General features: G+C 41.4%; 1 protein-coding gene across 1 annotated transcript in view; it reads left to right on the plus strand.

The window, feature by feature from the left end:
- The window catches only part of LOC138960959 (uncharacterized), a 55,615-nt gene that overhangs the window by 24,352 nt on the left and 9,661 nt on the right, over positions 1 to 21,602 (plus strand). Inside the window, exons 2-6 of the mRNA XM_070332586.1 lie at positions 9,491 to 9,730; positions 10,683 to 10,907; positions 12,882 to 13,224; positions 14,177 to 14,364; positions 14,849 to 14,968. Coding sequence (XP_070188687.1) covers positions 9,491 to 9,730; positions 10,683 to 10,907; positions 12,882 to 13,224; positions 14,177 to 14,364; positions 14,849 to 14,968 — 1,116 coding nt within the window. The remainder of the gene's footprint in view (positions 1 to 9,490; positions 9,731 to 10,682; positions 10,908 to 12,881; positions 13,225 to 14,176; positions 14,365 to 14,848; positions 14,969 to 21,602) is intronic.

Consider the following 21,602-nt stretch of genomic DNA (forward strand, 5'->3'; position numbering starts at 1 on the left):
GAGGCCGCTGAAAACAATCTATTTTGTTTACTTACACCAAGAAAAAGTCTATTATTAATACACACGAACCACAGAAAGAATCTAAAGTCTGAGGAGCACAAAACACTAAGCTTACACAGCAGAAGACTAAGTAATGTAAATATGACCAGCAAAGCAAGTATAAGACAAGGTAACATCATGAACAAGGCCGGAGGGGGGGAGGGGGGGGAAGACAGGGTGTTTTAAAGTACAAGTATAGGTGCAGAGATCTTGTTCAGGAAAAATACAACAACACGCGAGAACCACACCTGTCGACTATTAATGTTAAGCAGGTTCCATCACTATAAAGACTAATTGTCTTCATGTAGAAATGATTGAAAATTAGATCCAGCATGAAAACAACGCATCATATCTGTGACGGTAGGTTGTGTATTCATGCAAAAATACAGCGAAGTAGAACATACCAAAAACATATACAGATATCCGTCTATCTGATTGCATTCCACGTACGGGTTGATATAAAGATAGAAGTGTAATAAGCGAATTCATGGAATTGGGAACCAATATCGGCAAGATGAACTCGCAAATAAGCAGAATTGTTCTCTTTGTCGTAATTAACCTGAAAAATCACTGAACAAAAAATGAATACAACCAAAACCAAAAGCATACAAATATGTACAGAGAAAGACTAGGCACATGACCAAGAATGAAAATGACATAAGATTTAAAAACTGAAAGGCGTAAAACCAAGAGAGAGAGAGAGAGAGAGAGAGAGAGAGAGAGAGAGAGAGAGAGAGAGAGAGAGAGAGAGAGAGAGAGAGAGAGAGAGAGAGAGAGAGACTCAGAGAGAGGGAGAGAGAGAAAGAAAGAGAGAGAGAGAGAAAGAGAGAGAGAGAGAGAAAGAAAGAGAGGGAGAGAGAAAGAAAGAAAGAGAGAGAGAGAGAGAAAGAGAGAGAGAAAGAGAGAGAGAGAGAGAGAGAGAGAGAGAGAGAGAGAGAGAGAGAGAGAGAGAGAGAGAGAGGGGCAGGCAGACAGACAGACAAAAAACAGAGAGAGAGATAGCGGGACGTGGGAGAGATTGTTTCAATCACCATTTAGTTGAGAGAATGTTGAGAACAATCAAGGCCAATCGATATGTGCATGTTACAAAAATGAACACAATGGATCGCTCAGTGTCGGGAAACCATACATAAAATATAAAAACATACAAGGCAGAAAGCAGACTCCACTTAGTTCTCATCATTGTCTGCTGGCTAGAGGTATATAACTGAGTCCCAAGAAGGAACATCTAAACAAACGAATTACACAGCGAAAACAAGAGGCGAAGCCTTCAAGGCTCACGTAAGAAATAGACAAACAGCAACACAAACTCAATCACTCCGTCACACATACACACACACACACACACACACACACACACAGTAAGCATTGGTGACACTGTGCAAGAAAGCGAGACACTAGATCTAGATCTGTCTGTCTGCATGTAGCCTACTTACAGGGACACGACTAAGAGTAATACCTAATATAGCTATTCTGATGAACACGTGGGGGAATTCGGGGGCTGTGATTGGATGGTATCTCCCGATCATCAAAGCATATTGCTGCCAAAGTCGGCCATTTTCCGCAATATCCAAAAGCATATTGAGTAAAATGGCCGACGCATGGTTCCGGTTTACACATCTGTACCACGCGGCGATGTTTCTATCGAAAACAGCATACACTGACAACTTAAAAAGCTGTTTCAACAACTGTGTTGTGAAATCGAATGCACTTGGAGTCAGTTTTTCTTCCAAAGTCAGAAAGCGTGTAGCTGCCGAAGTCGGCCATTTTCCGCAATATCCAAAAGCATATTGAGTAAAATGGCCGCCGCATGGTTCCACTTTACACATCTGTACCACGTGGCGATGTTTCTATCGACAACAGCGTACACTGACAACTTAAAACGCTGGCAGTTTCAACAACTGTGTTGTGAAATCGAATGCACTTGGAGTCAGTTTTTCTTCCAAAGTCAGAAAGCGTGTAGCGGTGTGCATGTCTGCGCGAACATGATGTGCGTAAGAAGTTCGTCTGCTATCAAAACCTGAGATCAACGCATCGACGCAAAAACTGTCATTTTGTAAGTTTGGAACAACGAATCAAGGTCATAACAGCTATATAATCGCTATTATGTTTTCAGCGTAGCAATAGGGTCCGATATTTAGACTCGAACAAGTATAATGCGACTCGTCTTCGACTCGTCGCATTATACTTGTCTCGTCTAAATATCGGACCCTATTGCTACGCGGAAAACACAATAGCTGTTAATATTCTGGACTCGCAACGAAATATACAAACAAATGACAATGAACACCGTTTCGACCTAATGGTCTTCAACAGGTTAAAACAAAATGAAAACAACAATACAAATATCAAAACGACTTATCAGAGAAGATGATGTCCTCCAAGCGCAAAAGAAGGGAGAAGGGAGATAAATCAAAAAGAAAAATGAGCAATGAAAAATGAAACCAAAACGAAACAAATCAGAATGATAACGCTTGAAGGGCCTGAAGTTGAGAGAGAGAGAGAGAGAGAGAGAGAGAGAGAGAGAGAGAGAGAGAGAGAGAGAGAGAGAGAGAGAGAGAGACAGATACAGAGAGAGAGAGAGAGAGAGAGAGAGAGAGAGAGAGAGTCAACAATATCTGCGACACGACTGCCAACTAGTCTCGGCCCGCTCAAAGTAACAATGACCGAGACTTTCAGTAATTCCTTCGCGTGACGTCTAACCCTCTTACGCCATAATGTGACGTCTTCAAATGACGAAATGTTAAAGTTTCTACCACAGACATACACACGCACGCACATACGTGCGTGTGACGTCTTCAAATGACGAAATGTTAGAGTTTCTACCACAGACATACACACGCACGCACATACGCACGCACGCACGCACGCACGCACGCACGCACGCACGCACGCACAGACAGACAAAGTTACGATCGCATAGGCTACACTTACGTGAGCCAATAACTCCGGCCTCTGCGCAACAATTTCGCATGGGTTTTAGAGCAAAAAACTCATGGAAGTGCTGGAATTTAAGACCATATAACACAATGAGGGGGGTGGTTGGTAGCGTGGTGAAGTTCCACTGCTAGCAAAACACCCACCAACAAAATGAGCGTATGCCCTAAGCCATATTTATAGCATCTTTATGAGATTGAAAATACGTCAACATATCATTTGGCTAAAAAAAATACAGTCTCAACGAAGTATTGGAAAAGAAACACAACCCTCAGCGAAACGAAATCTGAGAACCTAGTTACTTTTCTTCAAATAATTTGATATTTTTCTCTGTATAACAAAATCTGAAACAGAGTTAATTAATGTGCTGTGAATTACCAAACGTTTTAACAACAAAAAATGGAGTATACTACATGGGTTACTGTATCGTACCAGATTTACACAAGGTAATTTTTTTATGTTGAACTGCGAGCGATAGCGAGCTGTTCACCATTTGAAAAAAACAACGAGTGTACATCTGGTACGACACAACAACTCATGTAGTATTCTTTTTATCCTACATACGGAACTTGTATACGTGTATTTTAATCAAAACGTCACGCAGTGGACGCGTCCAAATTGAAGACGCTTCTTTTGGAACCTCATCCAAGCTATTTCAAAGCCTCGTTCAATCTCAGTGACGTCAATGCAAAGACACGTCACTCTAGAAAGTGTAGCGTGACCTGAAAGTTTTGAAACTTCTACCAGGAGAAACAGAATAGTGTAAAAGGTTTCCATAATGACGTTTGTCTCGGTGACTGGCATCATAAGCAGTCGAAAAGCAGGTCCCTGCCAAACTCGTTTGACATGACCTTATTTACATGATATACACACGTGTGGTTTGAACGATATTGTTATCTCATGAGTGTCTCCCTCACGTATAATTATAGGATATAACTTGATTCCAACTTTTTACATACATGTAACAAGGTCTCCTTCAACGTTAATTTACAAACACTGAACGGCCGGGACATCTGTGTCGGCCTGTGAGAATGTGGCAACAATGTATCAAATCAATAGCAAGCAGGTAAAAATGTCTGGTTGCAGGTGAACCAAAGTCAGTACAAAAAAAGAATTAGCACTTCACTTTGTCCGTATGTGTCGCTTTTTCTTTTCTTTTTAGGCGGTAGATGCGAGTCCTAAAAAGACACAAGAATTAGCTAACACAAACAGCTTAAAAAAACAACAACCCGACAATAACAGAGAATGCACACAATTTCTGACAAACCACGTGTATGTATGAACAAGTCAAGACTGAATTCTGATTTTCCCGTTGTTTTGCGGTACGTAAAGGACCAGCGCAATAACCAGCTTGTAATGCTGAAAGGTTTATATTTTTGTGTCAGCGTGCTCAAATTGAGGTAGCATCCTGACTCTTTGCATGGGGGTAGTGTGCACGAGTCAGTGAAAGGGGGAAGGGAACATCTTATCTTCATTGTTTACTGATAAGCGGTATGGTTTTACCCCAGCGCAGCACCTCGGCAGACACGTAAAAGAAACCAGACCACCCTTAATTATGGTACCGTTAGGCGTCTCCCTTCGAACGCAGGAAATGCCTTTCCCTAAGACACCGGCTATCTTGAGACTAGTAGATTATTTGTGGCCTCTACAAAATAATAGTTTATGTAAAACTGAAAAACATATAATATATCAAATATATTATATACAACACGTTAACTGGAACACTCAGGGTTATACTAGGGAATAGTTTGATTTGAGCAAGTAGAGTGGGCTGAAATATTTACGCCAAAGTTGATTCTCAGATTTACAAAAATCGTTGCCAGTTGGTGCTTGCGTAGGAATCAGGCAACACCCGATCTCTTCCTTCACTTGCCTTCCCTTTTATTCGTCAGATAAGATTCCGAAGACAGCTTTATGCCACGATTTATGCCTGTGCTCCTTATAAAAAAAGAAAAAAGTGAACAACATGATAACAACATCAATTTATTCACGGGCATGAAAACAAAAATAACTCAGGGGAAGCTACGTTTATTTTGAAATTGCCCCAAAAGCCCATGTCTTTTCTCACTTGTTATTTAAAATCTCGGTAAAAACAAACATCTTGTACGGGGGACGTCCCGGAGTTTAAGAGGAGAAAAAACAAGTCGCGTAAGGCGAAAATACAACATTTAGTCAAGTAGCTGTCGAACTCACAGAATGAAACTGAACGCAATGCAACGCAGCAAGACCGAAAACTCGTAGCATCGTCAGTCCACCGCGCACGGCAAAGGCAGTGAAATTGACAAGAAGAGCGGGGTAGTACTTGCGCTGAGAAGGATAGCACGCTTTTCTGTACCACTCTTCGTTTTAACTTTCTGAGCGTGTTTTTAATCCAAACATATCATATCTATATGTTTTTGGAATCAGGAACCGACAAGGAATAAGATGAAAGTGTTTTTAAATTGATTTGGACAATTTAATTTTGATAATAATTTTTATATATTTAATTTTCAGAGCTTGTTTTTAATCCAAATATAACATATTTATATGTTTTTGGAATCAGCAAATGATGGAGAATAAGATAAACGTAAATTTGGATCGTTTTATAAATTTTTTTTTTTTTTTACAATTTTCAGATTTTTAATGACCAAAGTCATTAATTAATTTTTAAGCCACCAAGCTGAAATGCAATACCGAAGTCCGGGCTTCGTCGAAGATTACTTGACCAAAATTTCAACCAATTTGGTTGAAAAATGAGGGCGTGACAGTGCCGCCTCAACTTTCACGAAAAGCCGGATATGACGTCATCAAAGACATTTATCAAAAAAATGAAAAAAAAATTCGGGGATTTCATACCCAGGAACTCTCATGTCAAATTTCATAAAGATCGGTCCAGTAGTTTAGTCTGAATCGCTCTACACACACACACATACACACAGACACACAGACACACAGACACACACACACACACACACACACGCACATACACCACGACCCTCGTTTCGATTCCCCCTCGATGTTAAAATATTTAGTCAAAACTTGACTAAATATAAAAAGAGAGAGAGAGAGAGAGAGAGAGAGAGAGAGAGAGAGAGAGAGAGAGAGAGAGATAGAGAGAGAGAGACAGACAGAGAGAGAGAGAGAGACTGAGACGCTTTGACGCTTTGACACTTTATTGTCATAAGCTAATAAAAGTCTTACAGACAAGGTAAAACAACAATTTCTGCATCATTCATAAAAGGGGTAAAAGGACGAATGAACAAAACATTAATAACAACAAAAACATATCAAACTAGTTTATGAGTACGAACAAACAAACACACCGACACGAAAGACATAGGTAAACAAAACTATCTAAGACTAAGGGTAAAACGCAAGGTATAGTATGTACACACAAAGGAAAATACTGATCCAACAGTTAACACACACTCATAAAACCAATCAATCTGCAGACCACAAATATTTAAAACCAATAAACCACTAGTCGGCGTTACCCTCGCGTGACTAGTAGGGGAGCATGTCTAAATACATATCTATACAAAAACAACAATGGCTGCAGACGAACAAACAAACACACACACACACACACACACACACACACACACACACACACACACACACACACACACACACACACACACACACACACACACACACACACACACACACACACACACACTCACACATATACGCTTATATAGACTACACCCGCACACGTGTAAATCCACGCGTATACATGTACACGCAACCCGATTTAAATGAGAAGACCATCCAGTCCAACATTTGCGTACGTAAAAATTACATTATACATCATTTCAGCTTGACTCATCTAGGGTTTTTTTGCGAATGTTTAGTGCCTTGGAAATAAATTGTGCTGTTGCTTCGAGTACACTTTCTTCATCCAGGGCTAGGATACGGGTTACATCTTCCATTAAGGCTGGTTCAGAACAACTTTTTAACACGTTACTTTGCACGGATATCAGCATAGGCTGTACAGTGGAAAAGAAAGTGTACCTCGTCTTCACAGCCTCCATCACACATCGGGCATGCACTGTCGCGTGCCTGTTGTATTAAAAACCACTGAGCATTGCTCCTCAGCCCACAGGCTCTTAACCGAAATCTAGCAAGCGCATCTCTTTTCCATTTGTTTGCTATACATAATATGTACTTCTCAGGCTGAAAAACGCTTTTAAAAGAATAAAACCATTGATACTTCTCGTTTGTCTCCATTTCCCAATGCCAGTTTTGTTTATACATACAAATCAGTCGATCTTTAAACTGGGAAACAAAACCTTTATCGTAGCCAGCCCCTTGGCACAGCCAAACAATGCCAAACCCGTTTTCAGTTAACACCTTCTCATCTTTGGAAACCCAGTTGTGCTTGCCAGATTCATGTTGCAAAAGGAGCATTTCATAGGTCTGTTTACAAATTCTTTGTTTGTTTGTTTGTTTGCTTAACGCCCAGCCGACCACGAAGGGCCATATCAGGGCGGTGCTGCTTTGACATATAACGTGCGCCACACACAAGACAGAAGTCGCAGCACAGGCTTCATGTCTCACCCAGTCACATTATTCTGACACCGGACCAACCAGTCCTAGAACTAACCCCATAATGCCAGACGCCAGGCGGAGCAGCCACTAGATTGCCAATTTTAAAGTCTTGGGTATGACCCGGCCGGGGTTCGAACCCACGACCTCCCGATCACGGGGCGGACGCCTTACCACTAGGCCAACCGTGCCGGTCCATTCTGGTTTGCGGAAGTCTTGTTAACTTAAGCCAATATTTCACACATTTGACAACAGTTCTTATGAAAATTGGGTATCTGCCTATTTTCCCGTACACCATTGTATTTGAGGAATGCAGCGGAACATTTAAAAACCTTTTGATAGCAAAAGTGTGAACTTGCTCAATTGGGTTGACGCCATATAGCCCCCAAACTTCGGCTGCGTATGTTAAAATGGGTTCTACCTGCACATCAAACATCTTCCAAAACACCAACGGATCAGCAACATTCAGTTTTCTCATTGTTCTCTGTATCCCAATGACTGCTTTCTTTCCCTTTCTGGACATCTCACTCAAAGCAACATTTACACTCAGTTTTGTAGTAAACAACATGCCGAGGTATTTGTACGAGTTGGTTACTCGGACTGCCTCGCCACCATAGGACCATTTCTCGTGAGCTGCAAGGTGGCCTCCCATACGGAACACCATGACATCAGTTTTATCCAAGTGAACTGATAAACACAGGCGATCTGCTTCTCTTTTTAAATTGTTCAGTTGGTTTTGTAAACCTATGACAGAGTTAGACATCAAAACAACATCGTCAGCGAAAAGTAGCAAGAATATCTCCGTCGCACCAGGTATCAACTGTATACCATGTCTTCCCTTACAGGACACTTCTGTTGCCAGTTCATTAATAAAGAAGGAGAACATCAAAGGGCTCAATAAACATCCTTGTTTTACCCCTCTTGGGCATTCAAAATAATCAGAATAATTACATCGGTCACGCACACATGCTTTCACTGATGTGTAAACGGCTGTTAGGGCCTTATACACTTTCACGTTTACACCACTTTTCCTCAAAACCTCCCATAATGCATTCCTGTTCACAGAGTCAAATGCCTTCTTAAAATCTACAAAAGCTATGTACAGTTTAGTATTCTTTAATAAATGCTTCTGAACAATGCCATATAACGAAAAAACATGATCAACAGTACTGTAACTTGACCTGAAGCCGGCTTGTTCTTCAATTATTTTTTCCTCTTTCTCAGCCCACTTCGTCAATCTCTTGTTGAGAATGTGTGAATAAACCTTGCTTCGCCTGAGTGCCTACCTCGCCGAGAAAGTTTATTCGCAGGCGCGACAAATTTGGCAATGAGAGAGAGAGAGAGAGAGAGAGAGAGAGAGAGAGAGAGAGAGAGAGAGAGAGAGAGAGAGAGACAGAGACAGAGACAGACAGAGACAGAAACAGAGAGAGACAGAAAAAGAAAGAGAGAGAGAGAGAGAGAGAGAGAGAGAGAGAGAGAGAGAGAGAGAGTATTATTCAAAACGTCTTTACTCTTATTAATTATATTTTAGGCTTTTTTTGTTATACTGCCTGGTGTTATCTCTATCACTATGTCTCCCTCTCTCTCATCTTTCGGTGTTTCTTTCCGTTTTGAAATCCACAATTATCTGTCTCACCCAGTTCAAAACAAATAGACTGCCGCCAACGTTCCAATATCCGGAATATTGCTTTTTAGATAAGATAAATGTCGATCATTTCGCTTCCTGCATTCTCAACAGAAGCAGCATCCAAAGATAAGTGATCCTCTGTCATTGTCATTTGTATGTTGCTTATCTTGGTCGTCCGCACTTTCAAGACAGTAGATAGACGTTCGTGTGAATATTTCGTTTGGTTAAAAACTGAACCAATGGAGCACAACAAGCTTTGGCTATAAATAAGTATATGAATATTTCGTTTTGTCGATACATTTAATAAAGTAAAATTTCATGTAACATTTTTTTAATTTGATATCCGTCTGTCTGTTTCAGGACCACATTGCCAAAATGGCGTCAGAACCTATGCCCTTGAATCGACCTCTGTGGGAAGTTCAAGTGTTGCACAACTTCCGGGAACCACGTGACACGGTGTTGCTAGTGAGGCTCCACCTAGCGGTGGCAGACGGAGCCTCCATGGTGCGTCTTCTGCAGAACGCTCTCGTGGACACTCAGAAACTGTCCTCGCCCAAATCGGGCTTTGGCGTGGAGGCGGCTAACATGTCTCCTCTGAAGGTACGATTGTAGTGTGTGTGTGTGTGGGGGGGGGGGTAGTCGTGTGTGTGTATGTGTGTGTGTGTGTGTGTGTGTGTGTGTGTGTGTGTGTGTGTGTGTGTGTGTGTGTGTGTGTGTGTGTGTGTGTGTTTTGGCTCCCTTAAGTTTGTGTGTGTGTGTGTGTGAATAGTTATGTGAAAAACGACTTTCACTTCAAAGCTATGCAATCCAGAAAAGTAGGTAGACAACGTTTGAACAGACCTTTAATAATAATAATGGACATTTGCAATAGCGCATAATCATATATATGCTCAATGCGCTTTACAATAACTAGAATTATGCCGTGTGAGATGGAATTTTTTACACCTTTATTCCTGATTTATTTGTACTTTTTAGAGATTATCTTTGAAAAAGCAAGAGAATATGTGTTATATGTATCTCAGGAACCCCCTATTAAGACCTATCATGTTAAGACTCCCTATGCCTCTTAAGACCCTGTTTTCTGATTTTTGTTTGTTTGTTTGTTTGCTTAACGCCCAGCCGACCACGAAGGGCCATATCAGGGCGGTGCTGCTTTGACATATGAACGTACGCCACACACAAGACAGAAGTCGCAGCACAGGCTTCATGCCTCACCCAGTCACATTATTCTGACACCGGACCAACCAGTCCTAGCACTAACCCCATAATGCCAGACGCCAGGCGGAGCAGCCACTAAATTGCCAATTTTAAAGTCTTAGGTATGACCCGGCCGGGGTTCGAACCCACGACCTCCCGATCACGGGGCGGACGCCTTACCACTAGGCCAACCGTGCTGGTCCCCTGTTTACTGAGATTTTCCGCTCATAACCTCTGTAAATTTACCCCGTATGTCAGACTCCCTCCCATTTTTAAGACCTGACCTCCTCTGAATGTTAGAGGGCTTTAAAAGGGGGTTCCTATGTATTCAAACACCAACCTCTTTCTTTGCAAGGCGTTCTTCCTCGGCCCCGTCACCTTCTGCCGACGCTACCTGTGCATGAAGAACGACTTCAACCTGCTGCACGGACCTCACGTGCGGCCCTCGGGGGAGATGGCCGTGGCCTGGTCAGAGCCCTTCAGCCTCAGTGCGGCCATCAGGGTCAAGCAGGTTGCCAGGTGCACGCTTAGCGAGCTCCTTGTGTCGGTTGTGGCGGGCAATCTGAGGACATACATGCAGGTATACGAAAAATCTTCTTTTTTTTTCTTTTTTTCTTTTTTGGGGGGAGGGGGGGCTGTCGGGGCTTGGTTGTTTGGTTAGTTATCTACTTAAATATTCGAATTTTCTATTTCTCTTTCCTTCCTTAGTTTCAAATACGGAGAGCTCTATGTACACTGAGAACGGAAACAAATTTGAATCGATCCCGCATAGCCACATTATTGATAAACCAACAGCAAATAAACCAACCTCTTTTCTCCTTTCTTTCTTTTTTTCTTTCTTTCCTTCCTTCTTTCTTGTTTTCTGTGCGTTTAGGTTTGCTAGTGTGTTTGTTTTCATTTAATTTTTTAAACTGGGCATTATATTAAAAACACTTCTCCAATTCCGTACAAACCGCACTGGAGCTCCATATAACTACTGGTAGATATTGGAAGCAGATCACTGCTCTGGGTGTAAAGTTGAATTCCAGCATTTGTACCTGCCGTGTTCATAAATAATCCACATGCTGCGAAATTAACATATACACAGTAAAGTAGATATGACTGACTTTTAGACGAGGCCGAAGTAGGTGTGAGACAGACGCTCAGATAAATTGCCACGTTTGTATCGCATCGAAAACTATGGAATTGTACGTAAAGGATTCAGTGCAATGTGAAAAATGGGCTACGATGGCTCTCGTTCTTGGGTTTAATCGAATTAAAAAGTAAGCTTAGTGAATCGGCAAAAAGCAGCACACAACCTACAAATGAGTTTTAATAATTCATTATTGATGGCTAATTGTTGTCACACTGGAAATGTCAGAATCACAGCAGATGCAGAAAAGTCCTGATACATGGCCGAACGAACTTAATTCAAACTCGCTTTGTCTGTCATGACGACATGATATTATAGATGCGTACAGTTCATGGAGATCAGTGTTAATGATATAAAAGAGTGGATAGATAAAAACAAAATCACCAGGTGAAGATTTGCACCCACATGTTACCGTTTGTTCTTGAAACAGCTGAACAAATCTTTGTGTTTTAAACAAAGTTACAGGTGGGTAATATGGTTCTGGCAATATACTCAAGTGAACCCCAAGCGAAGTTCTGGTTTACACATGTGTTTTTACTACGACTACCACAACAAATGTCCAAGCAGCGCCCGTTTATTATCATTTATTCCATTACCCCACTGCCTTCCATCTGTAAACAGGGCGAGGGTGTGTACTTACGCTCTTTCCAACCGCATGATCAAGGTATGCGATGTGTTTTAGCCTGTGTAAAGCAGGTGTCCAGGTAAATGAATAGCAGGAGTTTGTGATGACTGACGATAGCAGGACACTGTACACACAGGTAGTAAACACAGGTAACAAACACAGGTGGCCAGCCACCGGCACCGTAAACTGTTAGTGTCTGTTGCTAGTGGAAGCAGCAGGGAGCATTTATACGCAGGCAAGGCATGTTGGGACTTAACTGCTACAGCATATTGCTGTGTTTGACATGGCTTCCTAAAGGAGGTGATAATGTGCACACTACACAAATTACAGGTCTAATCAGTATGCAAATCGTAGGCTCTGGCTTGAAGATCTGTTGGACACAATTCATCACAGTCCATCATTCAGTTGTTTGGGTAATGTTAACGTGTGTTGACCCACAATGAAATGTTCTAGCACATGCTGGAAACAGTCTTGACAATATGGTCCCCTAGGATAAAGAGTAAACTTCAGTTCGGTTAACATTTAAACAATGTTTGGCAAATGGTCCCATTGGCTTATATATGAACGTTTTACATTTACTCAGTAGATTGAATGTTTTGTACCCCATTTCAAGTATTATGAGGTGGAGTTATTTGACGTGTGTTCAGACTATCGCGGCCATCAAGGTGAAAGGTTCATTTTCTCTCTCTTTCTAAATTCGATCAATGTGTATTTCATTTCTTTTGTTTAAATAGTTTCTGTGTTTTTTTTACAAATTATTTAATGTTGATCAAAACTCCTATTCTTTGCCCCTTCAGATTTGCGGAATAAGGAATCCTTACAACATCCACTGCGCACTTCCTGTCGACTTCAGGTCCGAGTACTCTCCGTCGACCGGAAGTTCAGGGGCGGCAACTGCGAGTACTGAGATCGGCAACCACTACTGCATGACGGTTCTCCCCCTTGCCACCAACATAGAGGGTTCTATACCGAGGCTATGGGAGACCAAACAGAGGCTAGAACGGTTCAAAGCCTCGCCAGAAGCGGCCGTGGTGAGCGGGGCCCAGTGGTTCACCAGTTGTGTCTTGCCAGTGGCGTTGTTCCAGCGACTATGGCAGAGGATCTACAGCCGATGTACTATGGTTGTAGCTAACTTGGCTGGTAGGTGACTCTGATTTTTCAAGAATTTATTCGAAACTGATAGAGTTCCATTTGGAAGCGCAGGCAACAATTCGGAGATAAGTCACAGTGGTATTTACCATCACTTGTTGTTTGTTGTGTACCTTGATCGCCCACTAGACCAATAGGTTGAAGTTCTTGTGAATGTTTCGTTTTGTCTATAGGTAAATGTTCCATCAAATTAACCTGTCTTGTTCTTTGATAATTCAAGAATTAAGTTTAACCGCTTATTTGACAAAAGTCTAAGATTTGGAAGCCGGCCAAGTGCAAGAAAAAAAGCTTGAGTTCGTGTCCTAGCTGCATTTTTGTCAATTTTTTCATGTCATGTATTTTGAATAAAATTGTGTTTAAACCAAGACAAAAACTGCTTAATACCCTTGTGTGGCTGGTGATGTGCAAGCCAGTAATAACGTATACTTACGTCCCATTGTCTACCATTATAAATGCACGAAAAAGCCTATCAGCTGTAGGATCCACAGAGTAAATGTGCAATGCTTTGGGTATCTCCTACAGAGATCTTTCAATGTCCATATTTGTTTTGTGGGGTTTTGTCCTCACAAAATGGTCTCTTTGGTATGTGCTGTGTAGATCCCAATGCTTGTTATTAATCTGACCGACATCGGGGTTCAGACCGCAAGATAGTGGGACCTCAAGTATTGTATGGCATACGGTAATGTCATTCGATCCTTTTTTCACTTCTTCTTCTTCTTCTTCTTCTTCGTTCCCGGATTTTCTGAAGCGTCCTTGAAACTGGAGAGTCATTCGATCCCCTTTTCGCTTCTTCTTCTTCTTCTTCTACGTTCCCGGCTGGGGTCCTGATTTGGCCTATTATATTGATTGATTGATATTATGGTCCGATGGACCCGAAAAGCAACAGCTAACTAACTAACTAACGTTCCCGGCTTTTTTTCACAAGTCCTTTGATTCTGTCCAGGTCCGGAAGCGTCCTTGAAACTGGACAGTCGTGAGATCAAGTGCATGATGTACTGGATGCCTCCTCTACACCACGTGGCCATCACGGTGTCCTTTCTCACCTACGCTGACCAGATCCGCATGGCCGTCATCTGTGACCGCTCCGTACTGCCCAACCCGGAGTTACTCACAAGGGACTTTATACACAAGGTGAGCTCTTACATTGGGGGAGGCTTTGTCTCAAATGTGAGTTGTTATAATGTGTGATACTGCAGATGCCTCTAAATAGAAGAATTCCGGAAATGAGAGAGGGGGGGGGGGCTGGATAAGAGAGAGAGAGAGAGAGAGAGAGAGAGAGACTGAGAGGAAGAGAGAGAGAGACAGAGACAGAGAGCAAAATAAAAACTTGACAGATCTATTTTGTCTGTCTCTTTGTCTCTCTGTCTCTGTCTCTGTCTGTCTCTGTCTCTGTCTCTTTCTTTCTTTCTCTCTCTCCAACTTTTTTTCTTCCCCCATCTATGCAGCCCCCGCCCCCGCCCACCCCCCAAGAGGCCACTCACTCTCCCTTCATCATTTTCTCTCCGTTTCTCTTGCTACCTTTTTATAGCGTGTTCTCACTTTGTGTAACGTTCGCATGACATGGCTGATTTTTCAAATACAACACGTACTCTGTTTTCTGTTCGTGTGCACACAGTTAGAAACAGTGTCCAAACTACTAGCACACAGACGAATTCCAGGAGAACAGCTGAACCACCGTATGGAGTCCATGAACCTCTTGTCCTCCTACACACTGGATGACCTCACTTCAGAGCAGGTCAGTGAACATGGATTTATACGATTTGTTCGACGGGCGCAATGGCTTAGTGTTAAGACGCTCCAATTCTGAAACTATTTGGTGCTTTTCTTTGAAATGTATAAGGACATTGTCACATAGCGTCACTGCCCACGTTTTAAACAGTTTACAATCGTAAATAAATACAATACTACCTAAAGTGGTTGTGATAAATGGTGTTTTCTGGGTGTGGTTTTTTTTTTTTTTTTTTTTTTGGGGGGGGGGGTTGTGTGGGTCGTAGAGGGACTACAGTTTGTACATAATTCACCTCGTAGAAAATGTGGGACGTGCTCGACCAACATCATTCTGACTGTGTATAACCCAAGTACGCTGTATTCATCATCATCATCATCATCATCATCATCATCATCATCATCATCATCATCATCATCATCATCAGTCCCCTGACTGGGACAGTCGTCAGGGGGGGGGGAGGTCATGTGAGGGCAGAAAATGAAACATCCCTTTTCCAGGCTGTCCTGCTGGGGGGCTTCAACAGAAGGTCTGGAAAGCTCATCTTTGTCTATTATTTCATGTTGTCGCTGTATTTGAAGAAGCATACAAAAACAGCTTCGTCTTCTTCCTCTTCTTCTTCTGCGTTCATGGGCTAAAACTCCCACGAGTGGGGTTTAAAAAAAACCAGCGACTGGAACGCATTCCTTTTTTCTGACTACATGTTCCCTGCACGTTCAGATTCAGCTGCATATAGGCTACACTGAGCCCAAAAAGTTATGGATATTTTTTCCGTGGTATACCCCAGATGTTAAACAGCAGTTTTGGGGTCAGAAATTAACGTGTATTTTAAGATCTGTCTTTCTTCTGCTCAAAAATGCCTTTCAGGAATCTGAGCAATATTTGGGCATGACGTCACAATCATGTTCGTGACCATGCCTACCCTCAAAAATGGCGTTTTTTGACGGCATGGTTCACCATCAACAGTCAAAACGGCGACTTAAACTGAACGATATTTTGCATTTTTTACACCAAAAGGTTTATTTGGTGTCTTACCTAACAAGTCATACAAAGTTCGTTCAAATCCGTCGTGCAGTCAGGCTAATCTAGCGTGTAAAGGAAAGCGACCACTATCCTGAAAAACAGCAAAAGATCCAGGGTTTTTGTGGTGCTTTTGCTGGGTAGCTGCAGTTGATATGCAATACATATAAAACTACAAATAGCAGCCTCTCCAAATTACACAGAACGATGACAAAGACCCTCATCTGGATTCGCGCTAGTACTTGGAATGGACGTTGTAACGGTTTTCCGTTAAACATTTGCAAACGTTCATAACGTCCTAGAAACAAATGTGACATCAATCAATCAATCAATAGGACGCTTACATCGCGCAGCCATTTCGGCGCATATTTACCTTTCACGGCCTATTATTCCAAGTCACACGGGTATAGGTAGACAATTATTAACTGTGCCTAAGCAATTTTGCCAGGAAAGACCCTTTTGTCAATCGTGGGATCTTTAACGTGCACACCCAATGTAGTGTACACGGGGGGGAGGTTCGGACACCGAAGAGAGTCTGCACACAAAGTTGACTCTGTGAAATAAATTTCCGCCGAACCTGGGATCGAACTCACGCTGACAGCGGCCAACTGAATACAAATCCAGCGCGCTACCAACTGAGCTATATCCCCGCCCCACAATTCTGTGTACTTTGCAAAGAATGGTGCCATTATATGTGTGCCAAGTTTCAGAAACATTCTTTCGTGGGCTCAAAAGATATAGCCTCATGACTTTGAAGAAATAAAAAGTAAAATCTCACTCCGCTCTGCTGTTCTATTTATACGATGACGTCTGCAAAACTCATATCAAGGTGGCTGAGTGATCAGGACACACACTTTCCACTATCGAGACAATGCTCTTACAGACTCTTAAAAACCTGGCGATGTCCATCTCCACAGCTCCATTTCGTAGCATTCAAACTGTCTGATTCGTCACAGCAAATGCCAGATTGTGTCTCGCCGCTATCAAGACGACGATGAGAAAAACCCAGTGTTGCCTCCATCTGACGTCATATTTTTGGAATTATATGACGTCATGTCTGCATTCTTCTGTTATTTGATTAGGGCAGGTTTCACGGTATTGAGACATTCTATTGACTGCACAATGTGCTCTGATTTCTAACTTGCTGAACCAATTTTCTCAGTGGTTTTTTTTATATGCAATGCACAAATGTGTCATTTTGAATACAATTCTGAAAAAAAAAATCGTTTCAGTTGTTTTGTTGGCATTTTATGCACATGTGTTTGGTAGCGATCGTGTGAATCCTGACAGACGCCATTTCCTTCTGCATGACAGAAGCCAACCATTGATGTGAAAATTGAAACGAAAAGGCACTCAATTCACACTGAATGGTCATATTTGATAGCAGAGCTGCAATATCTAACCATACAAACAAAAACAAAAGCACAAATATGAATTTGGCATTACATATTTTGCACACAAAAAATCGAATCGAGAACTGGAAGCTGTCTGTCCGAAAAACTAAGTCTTCACAGATAAACCAAGTAAGCTTATTTTACCACAAGAAATGATAACATGATTTTATTTTGACATTGAAAACACACCTTTATAGTCTGTACTTCATAGGAAAGCATTTACAATTACCGAAATTTCGCGAAATTCCGCGCCGTGTCCATTTCTTGGAATGTCCGACCGTCGTCTGTCAGGGGTTTCCAACGATCGCTACTTTCACTTTCGTTGTCATTTCCGGGCAATCCTATGCCGTATGTGACATATTACACACTTTTCACAGTTGAGGCCGAAGGCGGGATTTGTGATTATTTTTTTCAGGTGAGATTTTATTGTTTTTGTTGCCTTTTTGCCGAGTAATATGCCGTCTGTCAGCCAACGATCGCTACCACACGATCGCTACCTCTTCATGCTCGATCAGATTTTTAGCTTTTTCAATGATAAAAGAAGTTTGATTAACGGTTCCTTTGCAGTTCTGGATCGGTAGGGTAAAGGTATCTAATTTCGACATAAGATCTTGGGGGTACCTAAATCCGACCGATTTTCCAAGTCACATCAATGACGAGGTGCGCACGTCATCACAACAGAAGGAATGCCATTCATACACGGGCCATTCATGAACCGGTTGATGACGCGACTTTACGGACCAATCGTTTTGTCGCGAGAGTTATTTGCGTCATCGGCACCGCGGCGCGAAAATTTGCCTTGCAAGAGTCTTCTAAAGTTTTAACGTTGAGGGGGGAATCGAGACGAGGGTGTGGTGTATGTGTGTGTGTGTGCGTGTGTGTGAAGAGCGATTCAGACCAAACTACTAGACCGATCTTTATGAAATTTTACATGAGTGTTTCTGGGAATGATATCCCCGGATGTTTTTTTCTTTTTTTGGATACATACCTTTGATGACGTCATATCCGGCTTTTTGTAAAAGTTGAGGCGGCACTGTCACACCCTCATTTTTCCATCAAATTGATTGAAATTTTGGCCAAGCAATCATCGACGAAGGCCGGACTTCGGTATTGCATTTCAGCTTGGTGGCTTAAAAATTAATTAATGACTTTGGTCATTAAATATGTAAATGAAAATTGTAAAAAAAAAAAAAAATTTATAAAACGATCCAAATTTACGTTCATCTTATTCTTCATCATTTTCTGATTCCAAAAACATATAAATATGTTATATTTGGATTAAAAACAAGCTCTAAAAATTAAAAATATAAACATTATGATCAAAATTAAAGGCACAGTAAGCCTCCCGTAAACCATCACAGATACGGTCAGGCTTTTACACACAGTACAAACACCCTTTCATTTAAACACTCACCGATTGAGAACATCCCAGGTGCCCTCCGTAAAGAGCGAACAATTTTCAAAGAATTTATTTTTGCGTGGTTTATCTTACCCCTGAGCCATTGTGAACTCGTGTCATCCAGTTTCCCTTTTTCACAATGTAGTCGTCAGTTAGTCATTTGAATGTGACTCGATGTGAGCTTATCTACAATAGCACGTTTTTATGCACGAAACAAACGGCTGTGGTTCACAAGAACTCTAGCGATGGCTTTTGACTGTTGAGAGGAACGGCGATATGCACTGTAAACCGTCGTCTGCGACGACCCTTACGTGACCCTGCTTCCGGGCTTTTCTGATCTTGTCTTGATGAAAAACAAATTCTTTTATGATTAATTAAAGAATGTTGTAACAAGCTGTCAATTTATTATTTAGATTTTAAAAGTTAGGTCTAGCGCAAAAACGCACCACGGTCCAAAAACATTCTGATAATCATCGATCCACGGCTATCGACAGTTTACATCGATAGAAGGGAAGTAACTCATTTTTGACCTGAGTTCAGAATGGGTCCAAAAGGTGTTCGAGACAATCTGCAAAATTAATTCTTTAAAAATTGCTCGCTCTTTACGTAGTTAGGGTACCCACAGATGTTCCCGTTTGGTGAGCGTTCAAATGGAAGGGTGTTTGTACTGTGTGTAAAAGCCTGACAGTATCTGTGATGGTTTACGGGAGGCTTACTGTCCGGGCGTGATTTCCGGTATCATATTCATAACAGCCGTCCCGGCCAGCACCAAAACGAGGCGCAATTGTTGTTTAGGAGAAGTCCACGAAAATAAATTCTTTGAAAATTTCTCACGCTCGACAGAAAGCAGCCAGGATGTTCCCGTTCGGTGAGCGTTCAAATGGAAGTATGCTTGTACTGTATGTAGACGCTCGGGGAGCTCTGTGATGGTTTACGGGAGGCTTACTGTGCCTTTAAATTTTCGAAATCAATTTAAAAACACTTTCATCTTATTCCTTGTCGGTTCCTGATTCCAAAAACATATAGATATGATATGTTTGGATTAAAAACACGCTCAGAAAATTAAAACGAAGAGAGGTACAGAAAAGCGTGCTATCCTTCTCAGCGCAACTACTACCCCGCTCTTCTTGTCAATTCCACTGCCTTTGCCACGAGCGGTGGACTGACGATGCTACGAGTATACGGTCTTGCTGAAAAATTGCATTGCGTTCAGTTTCATTCTGTGAGTTCGACAGCTTGACTAAATTTTGTATTTTCGCCTTACGCGACTTGTTCTTTGTTTCTGTTTTTCGACGGCATAATTGGATGACCAAGCAGGCACGGCTACCTACTAAAGTCGTGTTGAGGCAGGCTTTGTTTAGGGATCCTTCTATCTCCCCCCTCCCTATGTGAGGAGAGTAGTTAGGGTACCCACAGTCTTTGGTGGTAAGCCTTCAGTTTGTGTGCGTCACTTATGTGCGTGTTTTTTGTTGTGTGTTTTTTCCACTTAAAATAAAAGTAGATTTGTTTAACATTCTGTATTCATATATGTATGCAATTGATTATTATTATTTTATATCAAAATGAGTGAGTGTCTTTTTATGAACAAAAAAGTGTTCCTTGTTAATGAAACATGTATCTTGGCTCTTCTTGCCGTTTTCTAAATTAGGGGGTATCGATAGTATAAGTGTATTTCTGCCATTAAAAAAATGATAAAGAAGTACTTATCTGTTTTTATCTTGTACACACATAAATACACTTTTAAAACATGTGACGTTTGTTAGTGTATGGAGACCTTGAAATGTGAAAAAAAACATTTCGCCGGCCGGTTTAGGTGAAAATGGCGTTCTGATCAAGGACAGCATCATGCAAACATATAGACAGCCTCAGGCAAGGAACTTTGTTGTGAAAATCTGTTATATGTTTAAACTTAATGTAAATCATTTAGTATTAGTGGTTTTCTGTCTTCTTTCTGGAGTTAGGCTTGCATCAAGTTTGTTTGATAGATTTTCACGTTTTGGGGGCAACTTTCGTTTCGCTTGATTTTCTATGGAAAATAAGACTCTGCGTATAATTTTTTTCTTTGTTTTGTGTGGTACTGATCCTAATTAATTACAATAACATCCATGTTCACAGTATTTCACAGTTTTATGTTTGACTGGAAGTGTGAGAAAATGGGAAATGGCTGAAATCAATACCGTGAAACCTGCCTTAGGTCAACAACAAAAAATAGTCTGTTTACGGTAACCCGACCGACCCTATTTTTTTCGCGCGACCCTAGACTTTTTTTTGGCATTGGGGGGGGGGGGGGGGGGGGAAATATATATAACGTAAAAATATGGTTTTTTGGAAAAAAAAAAAAAAAAATCCCGACCTACCGACCCTATATTTTGGGCCTATGTTACCGTAAACAGACCTCTTTTTTTTGGCCTTACCGGTATTTGTATTCTTTCTTATACAGCACAGCTGTGTTCAAAACACGCAAAAAGTTCTTTTCTGCAACTTCTACCGAGCAAGTGATTCGCATCATCCGTGAAAGGCTATACGCATCCTATCGGAGAACGAGAATCAAAATTATAGAAAAAGTCAACAACAAAAATTGCGCGAAAGACACCAGGGGCAGTATTTTTCACATCTTTTCAAACGATCATACCTTTTGAGCCTGTGAAAGACTATTTTTGAAACTTGGCACACATGTAATGGCACCATTCTTTGCAAAGTATACAAAGTTGCGTGCATGTTACATTTGTTTCTTAGACGTTACAAACGTTTCCAAATTTTTAACGGAAAACCGTTACAACGTCCATTCTTGGATTCTGTTTGACCTAAGTACTGGAACATATCCAGATGA

The sequence above is a fragment of the Littorina saxatilis genome, linkage group LG3 (genome assembly GCF_037325665.1).
Source record: "Littorina saxatilis isolate snail1 linkage group LG3, US_GU_Lsax_2.0, whole genome shotgun sequence".
Classification (NCBI taxonomy): Eukaryota; Metazoa; Mollusca; class Gastropoda; order Littorinimorpha; family Littorinidae; genus Littorina; species Littorina saxatilis.